We start from the raw sequence: 20,147 nt of genomic DNA on the forward strand, positions 1-20,147 counted from the left end.
TAGTCAGTCGGTCATTTCTATACAGTGTGTAACCTCTCAGTTTTGGTTTGTCTGCAGGTCTTAGATCAGTTTCGTTGATTAGGATGATGTCGGAGTTGTGTCTGTGAGAGAATTCTTGAAGCTCAGGTATCTTGTTTTTTAGATCATTGGCGTTTTAAGCGACGATCTGTAGTGGGTCTGGAGTATTCGTCTAATTTTGTTAAGTAACAAGCACTGATAAGATAGTATGTGTTTCTTGTACGAATCTTTTTTTTGGAGTTTGGTAAAGGGTTTGACTTACTGAAGTTTTGAAGCATGTTACCAATGAGGCTGTGATGACTGCTGTCATTTTTGGATGGGGTTGGTCCTGTTGGATATCTTTGGATTGGCAGGCAACTTCGTTTTATACCCTGCTTCGACGGTGGCTTTCCAGACTTTTAGTGTTTTCCATTTGTGGAAGATGGTGTTTTGTTGTCTTTTGTTGGGTGTCAGGCAACAGGGAAGTCGTCATCTCTGGTACCTGTGGGCAGAGTTGAGAGGTGATCTGTCTCTTTTTGTTGTCTGTTTTGTTCTTATGGTAGTGACTTCAGCCTCTGTAGTTTTCCGGTTGGAGGCCCCGCAGTTGGCTGGTGTGGTCCTTGGTTTTTTACCAGGTTGCTGTGAGATGGTTTTGTCCACATTTTAGGCCTTTGTAGTCTGTTCTGCAAAGTTTCTCTGCGTGACCGTATGTTTCACATCTGTAGCACTGACCCGACGAGGCTCTTTTCCTCAGTGGTTCAGGTGTGATTTTCAGACCACAAATCGTTGTTATGTTTTATATATACTTGGGGGTATTTTGTATCTCAATGAGAACTAGGGGGATTGGGCTCTTGTCGGCCCGCAACATTCTGCTGACCTTGTCGGGTGGGAGATCGTGGAGGCGGAGTTCTTCGATTATCTCATCTGTGCAGATGTTTTCTATTAATCCCCTGAGCACAACTTTTAGATTTTTCTCTGACTTCAGCGAGAAAGTATGATATTTAATTCCTAAATCGCTTATATTTTTTGTGAGGTGTCTGTAGTCCACCACTGTTGCAGGCTGAATTTTGACTCCGCCCTCCACGTTCTTTGCCCATGAATAGGTTTGATGGTTTTGCATACTGGACCTGTGGGCCGTCCATCTTTCTTTTCCGGTAGTTCAATTGGTGGGACATTTTCGTTGTTGGGTGTTGGGGGATCAGTATTGGGGTCGTCTTCTTCCATCTCCTCGTTTGCCTGTGTCTCCGCTGTTTTATGCTTTTTTCGCGCATGGATTTCTGTATGATCTGTTGGTGTGGTAGTAGAGATTATCAGATTCATCTTCCCTTCTTTCCCTGGTGTTGTGTCGTCCCCTTCTGTGGAGTCCTCTGTCGCTGAATATAGGATTTAGTAACCTGGCCAATCAACCTCAGATTTCTTCAACAGTTTTTTGAGAAGGTCGAGCGCCAGCTTTCAGCGTCCTTCGCGTAATCCCACTCGTGGTTATTCTTTGTTGCACTCACTTTTAAGTTCAACACTGGCACTTACACTCTAATCCTTTCCATCAATCCCGGTCAAATACTACCGTCTCGTGGTCCATAAATCTAACACGGTACATTGAAATGATCTAAGTTCGATGGTCGATTTCCTTCAATTTACGGGGAAAAAATCCGAGGATTCGGCGTGCAAATAACTCAATCCGATTCTGCTTTAGTTTTCCGTCAGATAACTTTAATTTGGAAGGCAGAGCTGTACTTACACTTTTCCTGAGGCGATTGGGTCCCGAGGCTCTAGAGTGCTCTGGGACCCTCCTCATTGCAGGGGGCGCTTAAACTAGCCCTAAATTATGATGGTCCCAGCTAGCGCCTCATGCGTCTTTGCATAAGTATACGGCCATGTAGGAAGGAGGATAATAATTGTTATTAATTCTTTATATTAATTTGACGAAATTTACTGAAACTAAAAATAATAATAGAGGAGTAATAATATATATTTAGTTTTCCCTTAAATATGTGAAGCAGTTATTAAAAAAATATACTATGTCTGGATCATGTCTCTATTAAACAACCTGTGAAATTAAGAATTTTTACTTGAACTGGTATCAGATCACCAGAGATCAGATCCTTTACCTTAGACAGATTATAGAAAAATATGAAGAATTATTTTGGTAATATGTTCTTAGACTATTATAAAACGTTTGACTGTGTTGAACATGTGAAACTGTGGGAAGTAATGAAAAGAATGGGTTTTCCTCAACACACTATCAGGGTGATAGCCAACTTGTACAGGGAGCAAGAAGCCATTTCTCACCCTCACTCAGTTATTGAAAATGTTATGAGTAAAAACTAACCATAGGAGCAATATTTGTAGATTTAACTGCAGCTTATGATATCATAAACCATCTCACACTCAGAAATAAACTATACAGAATAACTAGAGACTATCGCCTTTTCCTCCTAATCCAATCACTCGTGGAAAACAGACGCTGCTTTTTTGGACCTGGGAATAGGAAAAGCCACTGGCAACCCCCAAAAATGTCCTGACTTAGGGAAATGTATTATCACCATTATGTTTCAACATCTACTAAATTATCCCCCTAAACTTTCCAGGTAAACATTTTACCTATGCTGATGACCATGCCATAGTTACTCTATCAAAAATTTTCAAGTCCATTGAAACTACTCTATCACTTACCTTAAATAGTCTAAGCATATACTATATAGCAATAATCAATTAAAACCAAAAAAAAATTAGCTAAAGCCTTTTTATTCCCCTATATATCAGGAGTAGGCGAGGTCGTTTTTAGCCCTATTTAACTTATGGAGACTGAGTGGGCAGTTCAATCTCCACTGGTACCCAATCAGAGATAGTTTTCCCAAATCTATCACTAATGAAGCGGCACGTAGTGACGAGAGACGGCTCAACAAGTGCCGCGATCTCGTGGTCCTTAACACTAACCCTTGTATTTAATGTCTGAAATAATGTGGGGTTCTACGGTCGATTTTCTTGAGTTTAGGGGACGGAAAACCCGAGTTTCCAGGAGATAAAATCTGCTTTCCAGTGCTAGAGAACGACTAACTCGGGAACGGGTCGAAAAAAGGTTAGAAAAATTTGTTCTAGTCTTCGAAACCACAAGTCTTCCTTCCTGCGGTCAAGCGCCATGGTGTGCAAACGCCACATCCACTGAGCTACACAGGCTCTGAATTAAAACCAAAACTGCATGAAAAGTCAGACTGACCTTAACAATAAAGAAGCGAACAAGAAGCTGCAGATTTTTCGGAAAGGCTCTAATGCAGAAAATTCCAGGAATCCACTCTACCTCGGTGTGACGCTCGATCGCACTCTTTCATATAAAATTTACATAGAAGGAAAAAAATGCAAAAGTGAATGCAAGAAATAATATTTAAGTAAGCTTACCTCGTCCAAATGGGGTGTAGACCCTTGCACACTGAGATCTTCTGCCTTGGCCATTTGCTATTCTTCCACAGGATATGCCTGCCAGGTACAGTCTAGATCCTGCTATGCTGAAAAATGTTACCCAGCATTGAATGAAAGCTTCCGTTTTTTTACAGAATGCCTGAAGCCAACACCACTAGAAGTCCATTGTACTTTGATTATTTTAATCTTAAACATTATTTTTATTATTACACTCCCGAACTCTGTCTAGACGAGTTTTTTTCGTCTATCGGATACAATATTTTTTCGACAGGACAACTCTGTGGATTGTGCAGGCCGAGACTGATTGGAGACAGGTTCCCAACTTAGTCGATATCGGCTTTTATTCCCATAAACTCAAGAAAATCGACCGTATCTGTATAATACACAGGATGGCATTACTTTTCTGCCCGATTTCAAAAAAAAAAAAATCAGCTAACGCATTTTTATTCCCGTATATACGGGAGTAGGCGAGGCCATTTAGCCCTATCTAACTTTTGGAGACTGAGTGAGCAGTTCAATCTCCACTGGTACCCAATCAGAGACAGATGGCCCAAGGCTATCACTAATTAAGCGGTAGGCAGTGAAGAGAGACGGCTCAAATGTGCCGCCATCTCGTGGTCTCTAACCCTAACACAATATATTTAATGTCTGAAATAATGTGGGTTCTACGGTCGATTTTCTTGAGTTTACAGGACGAAAAACCCGAGTTTCCGGGAGGAAAAACCTGCTTGCCCGTGCCAGAGATCGACTAACTCGGGAACCGGTCGAAAAAAGGCTTAGAAAAATTTCCTCTAGTCGCCGACTAGACTCGAAACCAAGACTTCCTTCGTGCGGCCTAGCGCGGTGGTGTGCAAACGCCCCATCCATTGAGCTACACAGGCTCTTGTCCGATTTCATCGGATTCAATTTATAATTATTGATAACCTTGGGCTAGCTGTCTCTGTTTTGTGAACGGTATAGATTAAGCATCCCTCACAGTCTCCAAAAGCTACATTCTCCTAAAACTGTATTGCCAACTCTCTATAACGAACAATAGGCATTAGCGGATCACTTCATTTTTAGTATTGTTGTTTAATGCCTGTGTATTCTTGAGGAAATGGCGTTTGCATCCGTATTTATGTCGCGAGAAGAAAGATTATCTAAGTTTGAATTTAATCTTTCGCTAGAGAAACATTTTCTATCCCATTTTTCAAATCATTCCCGAGTTAATTGATCCCTGGCATGGAATGCTGGTTCTTTTTCCTTCAAGAAACAGGAATTTTTCATCTTGTAAACTGATGAAATTCAACCGGATAACCCGAACTATTTCAGAGAATAATATATTCTATTTCAGTTAGTATAATGACACACTGGAACATATCTTCTGTATTCTTTTCATCAGATGCCTGTTTAAATTGGTGATATTCTTTGATTAGCTATCTCTGATTGGTGGTTAATGATGGAGTTTGATCCCTTCAGACTCCAAAAGTTAGCTTGGGATAAAACGGTTTTGTCTACTCCCATTTGGGAATATAACGCGTTAAACATTATTTTTATTATTATGGAAGCTCCATGGAGTGACACATTTCACAGGAGGTCTGATTGTTGTACACACACACACACACACACACACACACACACACACACACACACACACACACACACACACACACACACACACACACACACACACACACACACACACACACACACCGTCTCTGCATTCACAACATTCTCGATCAATATACTGCAATCATCATCATCACTTTCCATGTAAATAAACGTTTTCATATGCTCCTGACATGATCTTTTCAAAGCTTCCAGGTATGATTCCCTTGTTCACTTCTAACTTCCCCCATTCTCTGCAAACCATCTTTATACATTAATTTGATAAAAAACCTCTTAGCAACTTATATGTCTCAAGATTATCCCACCCTTCTCCTATCCACCAGCCTTTGACGATTGAATGTCCCCAATCTGCTTTCATATTCGACATTCCAGAGACAAAAACCCCTAAACTCTCTTTTTTGTACACTTTCCAATAACTTCTCATCCTTTTGAAAATAGATGATTAAATCTTTGCAGAGAAATCTCTATGCAGACTGATCAAAGCCATTAGGCTCTGGTCTACAGTTCACTTCTACATCCTCATCTCCTTCACTGCTCATAAGATATTCTTTCCAATTGTATTCATGTCATCTTGCAAAGTCAGAACATTCACTGTACTCTTCATTGTTCTGTCCATCTATCCATCATCTGCAAACAGTTGCTAATCACCAACAAGCACCTCTCGCAATAATATCAGTATACAATCTAAATGGGAACAACCAGAAAATAGACCATTGAGCACTCTAGTAGCGACTTTCCTCTTTTGGGTTATTCCTCTTCCAAACACAACTTACTGATAACTATCAGGTAACAATCTCTAATCCATCATATTAATATGTTCTCCAAATACATTCGTCCAATTTAATTCCCATCTTATCTTCCGGAAATCTTTCAAATGCGTTAGAAAATTGTAAAGATACTCCCATGAATGGTTCACTCTTATCCAATGCATTTGTCACCTTGTTAAAGTGAGTCAGTAGATCACTAAAACATGATCTTCGTTTTGGAAATCTATGTTAACCATCGAAGAGAATGCAGTTGTCAATCCAATTCTAAATCTTGGTCATTAGTAACCTTTCTGACACTTTCATTACATCTTTAGTCAATTGGACTCTAAATCGAAGAGAGTTAAGTCACATCCCATGTGAAATAGTTCAGTTTTGCCCTATTGTCGATTCTTTGTAACTTGGCCCAATGCAAGTCTCATGTCAATAGTTATGTGAAAGCTGTTGTTATTACCCTGGAACATTCCCACGAAACACATGGTTTTAATTCTTAAAGTCCTACCGGTAAGTAACATCAAGTTTACTAATTTCCGGGTATACGTTTATTATTTAATTTCCGGGTATACGTTCACTGACTATTAGTAACTTTTCTTATTCCTGCCTTTTGAGTTTATTCAAAGGAAGCATGATGTCATATTCACAAGTGTGAAATACCTTTATGAATTACTCATTAAATGTCCAAACTTTAACTTCTCTATTAGTTATCATCTTCAATTTTCTCTAACCCATTTCATCCTTTCATAATCATTCATTCCTCTACTGCCCACGTATCAGAAAATACTCCCTGTGATATTTTTGACCTCACTGGGTAACTGCTGCTCATACTACACTTTTGATACCTTTACCATGAAAGTCAATTTCCTTTCAAATCTTTGCACTCTTAATGGAACTGCTTATTACCGGTCATCTTGTGCTGCTTACCCAGTATTTTATTTCCCTAGACTGCATGAATTACCTCTTCATTCATCCATTTCACGCCTGCTCTATATATCTTTTTTTGATCTTTGTAATGCATTCTGACATTGCCTCCGCCAATTAGTTGTTGTACAGGGCCCATTTGATGAAATGATCAAATACAGACCTTTGATCGTCTGTGGCATCTGTTGTTAAGTTCCATCGAGCCATTTTCGACTTCTGGTAATTCTACGAACATACATTCTCCATTCAGTTCTGTCCCTGGCCATATCTTTCAGAATTTCCAAAAGCATTCCAGTTGCTTCTTTAACTCCACCTACCTCTCAATACTTCTAATTCTTGGGCTTACTCTTCTCTTGCTTCCATCAACTTTAGCAAGTATTATCATCTTCTCTAAACTGTCATTTGTTCGCATAATATGTCCGAAGTATGACAATTTTTGCTTGATGATCATAGCTTCGAGAGGGCAATCTGGCTTTATTCCGTCTATCACTGATTTATTGGTTTGCTTTACAGTCCATGGTATTCTTAGTAAGCGTCTCCAAACCCATAATTCAAATGCATCTATCTTCATTCTTTCACTCTTTCTCAGGGTCCAACTTTCACATCCATACTGTATCATGGTGAATACCATTGCTTTCACGATTCCGATTTTTGTTGCGAGGCTGATATCTTTATCTTTGAAGATGTTGTTGAAATTTGTCATTGCTTTCTTTCCAACTAATAATCTTGGACATTTATTATGATTATTATTATTTTTTATGTGACACCTCCCGGGAGTCATAAGACCCATCGAGGGAAAGTGTGCCAACAGCATCGAACGATTGTTACCCGTCCAACTACTAATCGCGCTCAAACTTGCTTAAACTATTAGTAGCAGAGGCTCTACGAATCGAACAACCTTTAACTTCTTCAGTACAATTACCATCTTGATCAATTCGGGCTCCTAGGTGCAGAAAATTGTTCTATTCCCCCCCCCCCCAAATACTTCAAAATCATTACTTTCACATGTTGCCATAACTTTTGACTTTTAGATTTAAGTTTAAACCCATATTTAGCACTTTCTTCTTTAATTTTCATAATAAGTTCTTCCAAATCTTCTTTGCTTTCTGCTAGGCAAGGTAGTATCATCAGTATACCTCAAATTATTAATATTTCTTCCCCCAATTTTAATTCCAACTGAAGATGTCTCCAGCCGTGCCATTCAATGTATTCGCTGTACAAGTTAAACATGTACAGAGATAAAAAAAAACATCCTTGTCACACCCCTTTACCTATTGTGAAATGCTCAATTTCTCCAAGATCTGTTCATAATAAAGATTCCTCAGAAGGATAATGAAATGCTCTAGTACTCCTATTGTTCTTATCTACAGAGTCAAAAGCCCTGCTATAATCAAGGAAACAAAGGTAGACATTCTTTTGTTATACCTGTGCTCTCTCTGTTATCCACCTCACATTGGCAATTTGATCTCTTGTTCCTCTGCCTTTTCGAAAACTTGCCTGTTCATCTGGCATTTCTCTCTTCATGAATGGTTCCAGTCTTTTCTAAATGATCTTAAGTAAGACTTTATTGCATTAGAAATCAGTGCTATAATTCGTTAATTTTCGTACTCTCTTGCATTGCTTTTCTTCCATAAAGGTATTTTTAGTTGTGATCCAAATTTGCTGACATAGAGCTGTTAAAATTTTAACTGCCTCTTCTCCCAGGGGCTTTGAGCAGCTCAATAGGTATTCTGTCTCCTCCTGGAATATTGTCTTCTTACTGGACAGTTGTTGCAGTGCCTACCTCACTTCACTCTCCAGTGGTACTGGCTCCTCTGTATAATCCTGCTCTTCAAATTTCTTAGTAAATTTGGAGTCCTTTCTGTAAAGGGCTTCTGTATACTCTTTCCATCTTTCTTTGATGTCTGCAGCTTCTGTGAGATATCTTTTGTGTGTAAATTTCAATATTTTCACCTTGGCACTATACTTTCCTGTTAGTTCCTTGATAGTTTTGAAAATATCTCTTGTTGTTGCTTTCTTGTTTTGGTCTTCTATTTGTTGACATTCTTAGTTAAATTATTTTCCCTTGTCTCTTCTGGCTTGTCGTTGAAACTTTGCATTCAAATGTCATACTTCCTGCAAATTTTCTGTGGCATTCGTTTTCCTCCTTTCCTGAGCAGTTTTGATTGCATCTTCTGACAGCCATTTAAACTTCATCTTCTTACAAACTATTGGAATAGTCTTCTTTGCTACTGTTTTAATTAAATCTTTGATCAATTCTCATAGCTCATCTGGTTCTCTTTCACACAAATTTAGTGTGTTGAATCTGTTCTGTATACTAATATTAATAATACCAGCTGAATTAATGTATTCAGCTGGTAGGTTTCCAAGATCATATCTGATCGACATTTGGGTTTCTATTTCCGTAATTTCACATGTATCGTAGCCACTAACAACTCATGGTCTGTTCAACATTCTGCACCTGGTGAAGTCTTGACAGATGGAATTGCACTTCTTTTTCTTCTTTGTCCAAGTATACAGTCAGTGTAATTTCTCTATTGTCCATCAGGTGATATCCATGTGTACGATCTCTTTTGTGGTGTTTAAAGCAGGTGTTAACGACAAGCAAAGAATTCTCTGCTCGAAACCCAACTAGTTTCTTCCCTGCAATGTTACGATTACATAAACCAAAACGACCTGTTATTCCTTCTTCCTCAGTCTCTCTCTCTCTCTCTCTCTCTCTCTCTCTCTCTCTCTCTCTCACTTTTACATTCCAATCTCCGATAAGTAGCCATAAATCTCGCTTTGGTGTTGCATCTATCACTTCTTTTAATTTGTCATAAAATTCTTCAATGTCTTTTTCTGATGCCTCTGTATTGGGTGCATAAACCTGAATGATGGTCATCTTCATTGGATGTCCACTCTCACACTGAGAGAAATGATTCGGTCACTCATTGGATTATAACCTAATACATACCTAGCCATCTTTTTCTGATTAAGAAAGATACTCAATTTTTACGACGTTTCTCATGTCCTGAGTAATACACCATATAGTCCCCTGACAAAAATGGCCCATTCCTGCGGCGTCTGTTACTTACTCTTTAAGGCAATTGTGTCTCAGAAAATTGTGTCTCTGCATTTTATGACAGTTTTCTCAGAAAGTACATAGAATACAAGTATACACCGAGGAAACCTAGGAGATTTTGCGGAACCCCAGGTTGCGTCGGAACCGTTTTAGATGGTTTTTATGACTAGATACATGAATCTCATTTAGAAACACTAGATAGGATCCAGTATTACGTCACCGCTACTTTATTTTTATATATTTTTGGGAATGACGTATTAGCTCCACCGGGTGGTGAAGCATGACACTTTAACATTGAAGTTTGCCGTGAGTTTCGTAATGCAGGGTGTTTGTAATTATTGGTGCATCGCAGAAACTTATAGTGATGTTTTTATGAGGATGCCATTGTACTGTTTGTATATAACTGAATTCAAGTTTTATTCTTCTTTTTTTCTTTCTTTCCTTTTTCACACCATAGCTGTAGGAAATTAAAATGCATTCATTACGGAGATGGTTTTATAGACCAAAGGTGAGTAAAGTACATATTAAATGTTGTGAAAAGAGGTGTTATCGAGATTTAACTCGATTATTTAAAAGAATCCAGATGGTGACAGTTTTAATATAGCAAGGCTCTATAATTAAACTAAGAAATATGGTTGTGTGATCAAGAAGATATTGGATTCATAATTTATAGCCTTATCAAAACTAAGTCACCTCGGTTAATTTGCAGTCATTTTTTGAAGATTGTTTGGTTTTCGAAATTCTGCACACTCTTCATATTCTAATATCTTACCTCTGAAACATCTGACCTCTTAAATATAAATATTTTAATACTCAGGTTACAGACTTGGTTTTCTTTATTGAAACTAAAAATATGGAAAACGTGAATAAAAGTTTGGAGAAAAGCACGTCAGGAACTGTTGTATTATGATTTCTCAGTGAACACAACAAAATTAAATTACTTTTTTTTTTTCTCCAGTACAAGATAAAGTGCTTGTATGGTTCATATTCAGTGATCATGTTACACGTATTAAAATTTACATTCATAATTCAAAAATAATACCTCTTCGATGCAGAATTTTCCTTCTAGTACCCAACCACCTGGGCGAGGGCTGCGAGTAAAGTTGGGGGAAGGGGGAGTTGGAAGATGTTGACATCCCAAAAGCATTCTGCCGATTTTATTACTTAGGGTTTAGTTCCAATTTGTTGTTCACAGTGGAATACTGAGTGGTATACATAATGGTAGGATTTTTAAAGTTGTAATATGATTCAAAGATCTTATTAAAAAACTACATTATCAGCCTACAAAAACTATTTTTCTCTTCTTGAATAACGACTTCTGATGCCTCATGATTTCATATTATTAATAAGTTTAACTTCACGTTTTTAATGTGGAAAAAATTACAAGAATTAAGTGTGGCAGTGATTAAATGAATGTAAACTTCTTGCATGTTTCGAAGGACAATTGAACATTGTGCCTTTTGATTGAAAAATACTTGAGTTTGATTATCATTATAATGGATAATTAGTTATTATTATTATTAGAATGGGCAAACTCCAAGGAGTCCTTAGCCTCATCGAGGGAGGCCCTAACATCATATCAAGAACAACTATTCAACATTCACACAGTATCTATCATACTTCGCCTTGAACTCATTTACAGCCATGGCACCCACAACAGACTCTGGCAGCTTATTCCACTCATTCACCACTCTCCAAGTAAAAAACCTAGCTCTAACACCCTTGCTAACCACACTCTTGCCCAGCTTCTATGGATGGCCCCTAGTCCTCCCACCACCAGTCCTGTTCTCAAAAATATCTTCTGAATTAATGTTATAGAAACCCTTCAGTAATTTGAATGTCTCAATTATATCGCCCCTTTTCCGCCTATCAGCCAATTTCTGCAGCCCGCAGATCTTCAACCTGTTCTCATAAGGTTCATTCCGTAGACCTGCTATCATCTTGGTCACTTGTCTCTGGATCCTCTCCACCTCCTCTCCATCAAGAAGAAACCCTGGCTCCCAAATCTGGGCACAGTAGTCTAGATAGGGTCTTATCAAGGCTTGATACAGAAGAACAATAATCTGCTTGTCAAAGTATTTTTCAGCAACCAAGTGATTTGATAGCTGATTTAGCCACTTTTGAGATGTGCCCCCTGAACTTTAACTCCCTATCCACCAACACTCCCAAATCCCTGGCCTCGTCTATCTCCCAGAGTACAGTTCCACCAATGTGGTATACTGCTGCTAATCTTTTCATCCCAAATTGCATAACCTTACATTTTGCCACATTAAACTGGCATCCATTCTCCTTAGCCCAGTTTTCCAATCTATCCAACTCATCCTGCAAAATTTTGACATCACGTGGATTCACTATTGCTCTACCCAACTTTGCATCATCAGCAAACAAATGAACAGTTCCTCTCTGATCCTTTCCTATATCATTAATGAACAAATTAAACAGTAGTGGTCCAAGAACAGAACCCTGCATCTAGTCACAGACCGTCTTTTGGACTCTACTCCTGAATAAACCGCTCTCTGATATCTCTCAATCAACCACCCTCCTATCCATCTCACCAACCCTATATCTCCCCATATGCTGCAGTTTACTAATTAGAATTCCATGTGGCATCCTGTCAAAGGCGTTAGCAAGGTCCAGTAAGATCACTCTAAACCCATTACCCTTATCCAGTTCAGCCGTCACTGTGTTATAAAACGTGAGCAAGTTACTAAGGCATGATCTACCCTTCACAAATCATTCTGCCCCCGCATCCAGTATCCCATTTTCATCTGTCAATTCCTGTATTCTCCTCTTGACAATTTGTCCAAGACCTTGACAACGATTCCTGATATGCTAATCGGTTGGTAATTTACAACATCAGTCTTGGAACCTCCTTTATGCAGTGGAACTATTTTCCCCTCTTTCCACCCCCTCGGGACTAACCCAGACCCGAGACTCAAACTAGACAAAATGGTCAAGGGCACTGACAATTCTTTAGCTGCTTCACATACGACACGAGCTGGTATATCATCCAATCCCACAGATGTATTGACATTGAGGTTTTGTAATAGACTATTCAACTCCACTTCATTCACCACAATTCCGTATAAGTTGTTGGTTCCTTCATTCCTGCAATGTCACCACCTGGATGATATACTGTTGCAAAGTGCTCACTCAGTAATTCCACTATATCAACTGATTTGGTTACCTTCATTCGTGTTTATCAATTAAACCTGAGTTAGTTGATGTCATATGGACATTATACTTTTTTTTTTCCTTTTAAAACTTCTGAGAATTTAACATTAAACAATACAGATATTTTGGTTAGTTTTGATATCATCTCACTTTTTGCCAATATTCCCTTAAATGACACCTTATTACTTTTAAAAGAAGTTTTCTTCCTGATATTACTAATCTGTTTTTCTTTGCTATCCATTCTGGATATTTCTCTTGGAAACTCAAAATTTATAAACAGATAGAAGAATACCCTGTGGTTTCTCCCCTCCACCAATATTTTTATGGAATATTTTGAAAATAAGGTCTTGACTCAGCCCATCACAAACCTTCTATCTGGTTAAGATATGTGGATGCTATGTTCTCCATTTGGTCTCATAGCCCAGACACATTACTCTTTCCTCTCTCACTTCAATAGTCATCATCGTAGAATCCAGTTTACCATGTTAAAAGAAACCAATAATAGTTTAACCTTTCTAGACACCTTGGTAACATGCCTAGCCAATGGTAACCCGTCCTTTTCGGTATACAGGAATCCCACCCGCACAGGTAGATTCACGAACTTTCCCATACTCCTCCCTTCAACAATATGGTGTCATTAAAATATTAACCAATAGTGCCTATAACCTTTGTTCCAATGATTCCTCTCATTAATCATATACTCCACACCTTCTTATCTAATGGCTACAGTTCCCACAGTATCAAAAAATAACCAGTCCTTCCCTCAATCTTCTACCTCTTCAGAAAGATTTTAGTAATGCTATCAATGTTTGAGGCACTTCAGAAAAAAAATAGCCTGAGTCTTAAAGAAATGCAATCTCTGCATGACTTTCAATTCTCACTGATAGCTTGCTCTTCATATATGTTCTACTAAAGATCAGCTTCCTCTTCTCTCTCTCTCTCTCTCTCTGTGTGTGCCTAGCATATTCAGAGTACACTATTCTGCAAGTTGGTCTGTTATGGAAGGATAGGGAGATCAGCCAACATCCCTATGAAAGATCGCAAAAAATTAGATTATTAGAAAAAATTAGATTAGATAATTAGAGCGCCTCCGTAGCGCAATTGGAAGAACGACGGTACATTGCGCCCTTCGATTGGAATAGGCTTAAGTTCGATTCTCGTCGCGACGGGAGGAATCTTTATCTGGTCGATTTCAATCGATGGTGAGTTAGCCGATCTCATACGGAGGTAGCAGGGTTTTTTCTCCCGGAAACTCGGGTTTTTCATCCCGCATACATACAAATCGGCCCTTCAGAACACACGCAATTTACAGACAAAAATTACTAGTTGTGGTGTTGGAGGTGGGCGGTAGATGGCGTTGATTCGTAGTAGAGGTAAGGTGTAGAGATAGTTGAAGATGTCCTCCCACGATGAGTCCTCTGACTCCTTGGAGGTATCAGGAATAATAATAAAAATACATCTGCAGTCATGACTATGGTCAATCTTTCCTTGCAGACCATTCTTTAGATATGGCTTATAGAATGAATTGGAAAAAGACCACCGTGCTCTATTGCAGTAATTTAGAAGGAAAAGACTATTTTTGGAATCTGCAGCTTCCCTCGGAAATCAGCCTAATTTAAATGGTGGTTGCATTTAAAATGACTTTGGTTGCATTAAACTTTCAGAAATTCATTAAACTTTATTTCAGAATTTATTTCATTTATTTAATTCAGAATTATATCAGAATTTCATTAACTTTCAGAAATATGGGAAATACTAATGCTTTAAGATCCCAGTTTACATCCTAGGCCATCAATAGGTACCTAATAGGATGCCTGACTTAGGACTCTAGTCTTTTGTCTACATGTTTCATTTTAGTTTTGTGTTGCCTTTGTGTGTGTTACAACTCTCAGTGTTACAGGAATTAAATAATATTTTTAATCCTATCCCAATGCTATTTCACTCCATTAAGCCTCTAACATGTGTTTCTTCCAGCACTTAAGCCTTAACATATGAGCTATAGCATATGTTTCTGTAAACCTTTCCATGGCATGTGTCTAATGGTTGGTTGATTGGTTATGCTAGTTAAGGAATCAGCCATGGATCTAGATTGCCAGAATCCATACTAGTAGTTACTGATAAATTGGTGGGCCTCAGGAGTAGTTGACAGTTGATAACTTTCTCCATTATTTTGGAGATGACTGAAGATAGTGATGAGTTGAAAGTTTATTTTTCACTTGGTTAGAATATAATAAATTTAGTTTAATCCTTTATCCAAGTGTGAGCAAACAAAGTTTGCTCACACTTGGATAAAGTGTGAGCAAAAAATAAACTTTCAACATCTTTCTCTAAATCCAGAGTAATTTATTAAAAATGGGTGGCACACCATTTGGCAACTTCTATAGGTAGAGATGACCTGCGAATGCTTCTGCCTGGTATCTCAGCTTGGGCCTGGCTCCCACTGAAGAGACCTCAATAAAGGTCGAAACTAGTCTGGGTAGTGGCCCTTCCCTTAATGCATAACATTAGACATATCCGCAAGGAGATGTGTTTTGCATTATAGGAGATACTGAGACAGGAGTATTGGTAGCTTGCTCCACCTTTGCAACGAGTTGCCCTGGTGTGTACCACCTTACCTCAGTCCTGAAGATACTTTCAGGCGCAAACTTTGTTTGCTCACACTTGGATAAATGATTAAACTAAATTTATTATATAGTGATGAGTTGATAGTTAGATAGCAGCCTTATCTACTCCTCTCCCTTTTGTTTTTTTAGGATAGGGGTTGGATAAATGTTTGCTTCCATGTGTTGAGATAAGTAGTGCCAGCTCAGTATAGAAGATGGTAGGGACAATAAAGGATAAATATTAGTTCAATATTTACCCTTTATTAGCCAGTAGAGCCAGAAGAGATTTTTAGGAGGCAGTCTGCCTTGGTCATCTGTCTGTATATAGTAGGCCATTTTGCGATCCCAGGGCACTTCATAATCTTAAGGAATTAAATTAAGGGGATAAAAATCCCTTATTATTTTACAGCCAGTATGCAAAACTCTGAGATCGAAAAACTATGATCTAAGAGTTTCATGCCGAGGAACTATCGGTGAAACTCTTAGATCATAGTTTTCGATCTCAGAGTTTCGCATACTGGATAAAAAATAATAAGGGATTTTTATCCCCTTAATTTAATTAACTTCGCCAGAAAAAAATAGCTGTTTGGCTTTTTAATCTTAAGGAATGTGATAAGAGGCTGGAGTTATTTTGTTTTTAGTGAGCATATCATGGTTGATAATGTGAAGTGGTCTGAATTTGGTGTGAAGGTTATGTTTTAGTAATTTAGCTATGATTTCAGATGTACCCCAAATATATGGGATAGAAATAGTGGTTCTTTGGTTTTATTGTTGTTGTTGTTCCGGGAAACTCCAAGGAGTCGACAGACTCATCGAGGGAGGCCCTAACATCATGTCTGGATGTTTTCATCATGTTTTCTCTGTTTGAAGGCAGAGGCTCGTGTAGTATTTTATTTATTTTTTAGAAACTGTAGCAGTTAGCCAGAAAAAGTGTGGCTAAGATAGTTGAATTCATTGGCAAGAACTACATCACTAGAACAAATAGCACTGACTTGGCTCTGTATAAGTTTGTGAGCAGGACTCTATACTATCAATTTAGAGCATAGGGAAGTATTGGATTTATGAATTTTAAGGGCCTTATAAATATGAGATGGTTTAATATGAATGGGTTTTAATTTGTGAATGATTTCTTTGGGCCAAGAAGTAACTTTTTTTTTTCAGTAATTTATTTGTCCCCTAAAATTCATAAATCCAATACTCCACTAATCCAATAGTTGATAGTATAGAGGGTGCCGTATTAGGAGATATTAGGTCTTTTGTATATTACAATTTGAATTTTTTCTCATATGTATTGTTGCATGTTCACTGGAACAAATAATTGTTTTCTGACCATGCTGGTTTCAAATCTACTGAAATATAAGTAGATTTTAAACCAGCATGTTGAGGAATATCTCTGTATAATTTGTTTTTAGTGTTGTAATACCACGAAAAAGAGATGAATAATGTCTAGCACCTAAGACTGTCATTCAACAAGATCTCCATGGATAGAATGTTGCAGATCCCATCCTTGAATTTTGAGGCCATTGTTTCCATTGTGGTTGGCTTAGTGCGGTGGTTAAATTTAAAATCCTTAAATCTTTTTTTAGTTTCATATATTTAAGTGTAAAACTGCAAAATACATATTATTAGATCAAAAAAGGAACGAAGACATTTTAAAAGAACTGAAAACAAAATCAATAGAAGAAAAACTAAACAATTATAAACAAAAATGGATTGAACATGTGAACTGAATGGCCAACACGCGACATCCTAAACAAATACTAAAATATAAGCCAATTGGAAAGAGAAGGCAGGGTAGACATCAAAAAAGAATATTTGATGGATAATGTGACTGGAAGAGATCGATATGGTCAATACCTATAATTAGTGTTATGATGATATTTAAGTTTCTTGTAGACAGGTTTATACGTTGGTTATGCGTTATTAAATTACTTAAGGAATTGAACAACTTAGATATGAATATAAATTAAATTACACTTTAATAAATATTTCCGATATTTCGACAACGTGACGTTGCCAAAATATTGGAAATATTTATTAAAGTGTAATTTAATTTATATTCGTATCTACGTTGTTCAATTCCTTAAGTAATTTAATAATTTAAGTGTAGTGTGGTGTGATATTGTAGACTAATCAAAGATTTCCACCAAATCTTGTGGCAGTTTCTGAAGCAGATCAGCTGATTTATTGTGGTGAATCAATCTACCATTTAGATTAGAATTCAGTTTCACTGATGTATAAAAGGTCACAATTGTGTCAGTTTGATATGTTTCTTCTTCATGTAATGTTTTTTTTTTTTTTTCAATTTTATTGTGAAAAAATAAAAAGTGAGTAGTTTTTTTTTTATTAATGAAATCATAAATTATGGTTTGTTCTAGTAATTTACTAGTATGTTCTTAAGTGGGCTTCAGTTGTTAAATACAGACTCCCACATTTGAGCTGAAGATTCAGTATCTTTATAGAAATGTTCTTTTTATTTATAAATACAAAAAACTTTTAGGAAGAATATCTGTTTAAGAAAAAAAAAAAAAGCGTGTGTGTGGAGGGAAAAGCCCACTGTTTCATTTTATAACATTTTTAAATTACATATTTGAATTAAGTCATAATAAACATTGGAAGCGATTTTAGTTAAAATTTATCAAATTGTTCTTCAGCATTTCATAATAATTACTTATTTCCTATTAGTGAGAAATGGCTTACTTATTCTTCTGTAGAGAGAAGATAACTCAAAACTAGCTCAGTTTTATTGGGCAGATGAAGAACTCACATTGGTGGCAACAGAACTAGATAGTTTTGATGGACGAACTGATCCAGATAGATGTTCGATTCTTGTTAGTCAGTTGAGAGTATGTCAAGACAAGGTAGGTATTTCATCATAATCATCATTAAATTCTTAACTTGTGCCCTTTGCTGGGGGGGGGGGTATACAGGAATAATATTATAGTAGTACTACATGAAAAAAGATACATCAAATAAATTAAATTGTTATCTGTCAAGTCTAATATTATCAGATCCTATATTTTTGTCTTCTAAGGCACTTCTGATTATAGCAATCCATGTCCTCTGGGTCTATTAGAAGCAATATTAGGAAAGAACCTGACATGGTCGGCATTCATGAATGTGTTAACGGAGTGAATCACTGGTATGTCACTTAAACAGAACAGGAGATGGAAGGTTTAGCAAAACAAGTGTTCTTTGCCTGGATATTTTTGGATATTCTATTAGAAGTTAATGAAGAAAGTAAACTCTCCTTCTCAGTATATAGGAAGCCGACAAACACTAGAAGATTTCTAAATGCAACCTCACACCACCATCCTTCACAAAAAATAAGCTTAATTAAAACTCTTCGAGACAGAGCATACAATATCTCCAGCACACAAGAAAGATGTAATGAAGAACTAAAATACTTAACACAAATCCTCCAACAGAATGGATATGAAACAAAAACCATCAAGAGAATCCTTAAAATGCCTCCAGCTAACAACAACAACAATAAAACAGGATTACAAAAACGCAATCGCGCTTCCTTATATCAAAAATGTTACAGATAAGCTAGCCAAATCAATGAACAAACACAACATAAAAGTAGCCTTCCTTCCTATGGAAAAAATCTCTCAAGATTCCTACATCCACCAAAACCACCTCATCATCCTCTTAAAAAACCAGGAGTCTACAAAATCCATTGCTCTTGCGGGATTTGCTACGTAGGACAGACAGGAAGATCTGGAGAAATACGCATGGCTGAACACCAAAAAGGCGTACAATACAAAAGAGAACAAAAAACGGGTCTTGCTTTCCATACCACTTCCACTGGACACGATGTACTCTGGCATAAAACGACAATGTCATACATAGAAAACAACAGTTATATAAGAAAATCTAAAGAAGCTGCTAATATGCTAAAAAAACCCAACCCAATGCAATAAAAATCAAGGTTTAATTCTCCATCAAGTGTGGTCAGCTCTAATAAAAAATCTACCTCAATCTGAGCTCGGACTGCATGAACGAGAACAAGAACACGTGACATCGTCCAGTATTGTTCAACGTCAATAACGTTATATATCTGCATTCTGTTATTTGAGTTTTATGAATAGCCAGACGGTTATGATTTGTATTTATTAATTCTCTTGTTTAAACTTTAAGTTATACTATTTACCCCCTGAAGATGTAAATCCTACGATTTACGAAACTTGTCGGGAACTATTATTTCAGTGTTTTATATAACTGAATAATAAAAAAATGTGGTGTAATCACCCAAATATATCTTTTGAAACAATTGTTTTTTTCCATTCTCCTGGGGGGATACCAGTTGAATAAATTTTATTTAAAAATAAAGAGTCTTTCTTTGAATCATGTTCCTGTGTATTTATATATTTCTGAACCTAGCTTATCTTCTCCAGGTGATTTTCCGTTTCTTGTTTCTTTCAATTCTTCTTTAGTTATTTCCTTTTCATTTTTTTGTTAATTGTTTGCCAGTTGTCTTTTTTAAAATATTTGTCTGTCCACAATTCTGTGTAGTAATTTAGAAATTCTTCTAATTTCAATTCAGTGTTTAATTTTATGTTTTCTTTGGTATCTGCATTTAAGTGTTTCAAAATCTTA

General features: G+C 37.1%; 1 protein-coding gene across 1 annotated transcript in view; it reads left to right on the forward strand.

Annotated features, from left to right (window-relative positions):
• Window positions 1–10,088: 10,088 nt before the first annotated feature.
• LOC150107188 (lateral signaling target protein 2 homolog) overlaps window positions 10,089–20,147 on the forward strand; it is a 311,745-nt gene continuing 301,686 nt past the window's right edge. Inside the window, exons 1-2 of the mRNA XM_090391046.1 lie at window positions 10,089–10,276; window positions 18,260–18,406. Coding sequence (XP_090247172.1) covers window positions 10,241–10,276; window positions 18,260–18,406 — 183 coding nt within the window. The 5' untranslated portion in view covers window positions 10,089–10,240. The remainder of the gene's footprint in view (window positions 10,277–18,259; window positions 18,407–20,147) is intronic.

Source organism: Typopeltis vanoorti, chromosome 4, assembly GCF_054136105.1.
Source record: "Typopeltis vanoorti isolate ZY-2024b chromosome 4, IOZ_Tvanoo_1.0, whole genome shotgun sequence".
Taxonomy (NCBI): Eukaryota; Metazoa; Arthropoda; class Arachnida; order Uropygi; family Thelyphonidae; genus Typopeltis; species Typopeltis vanoorti.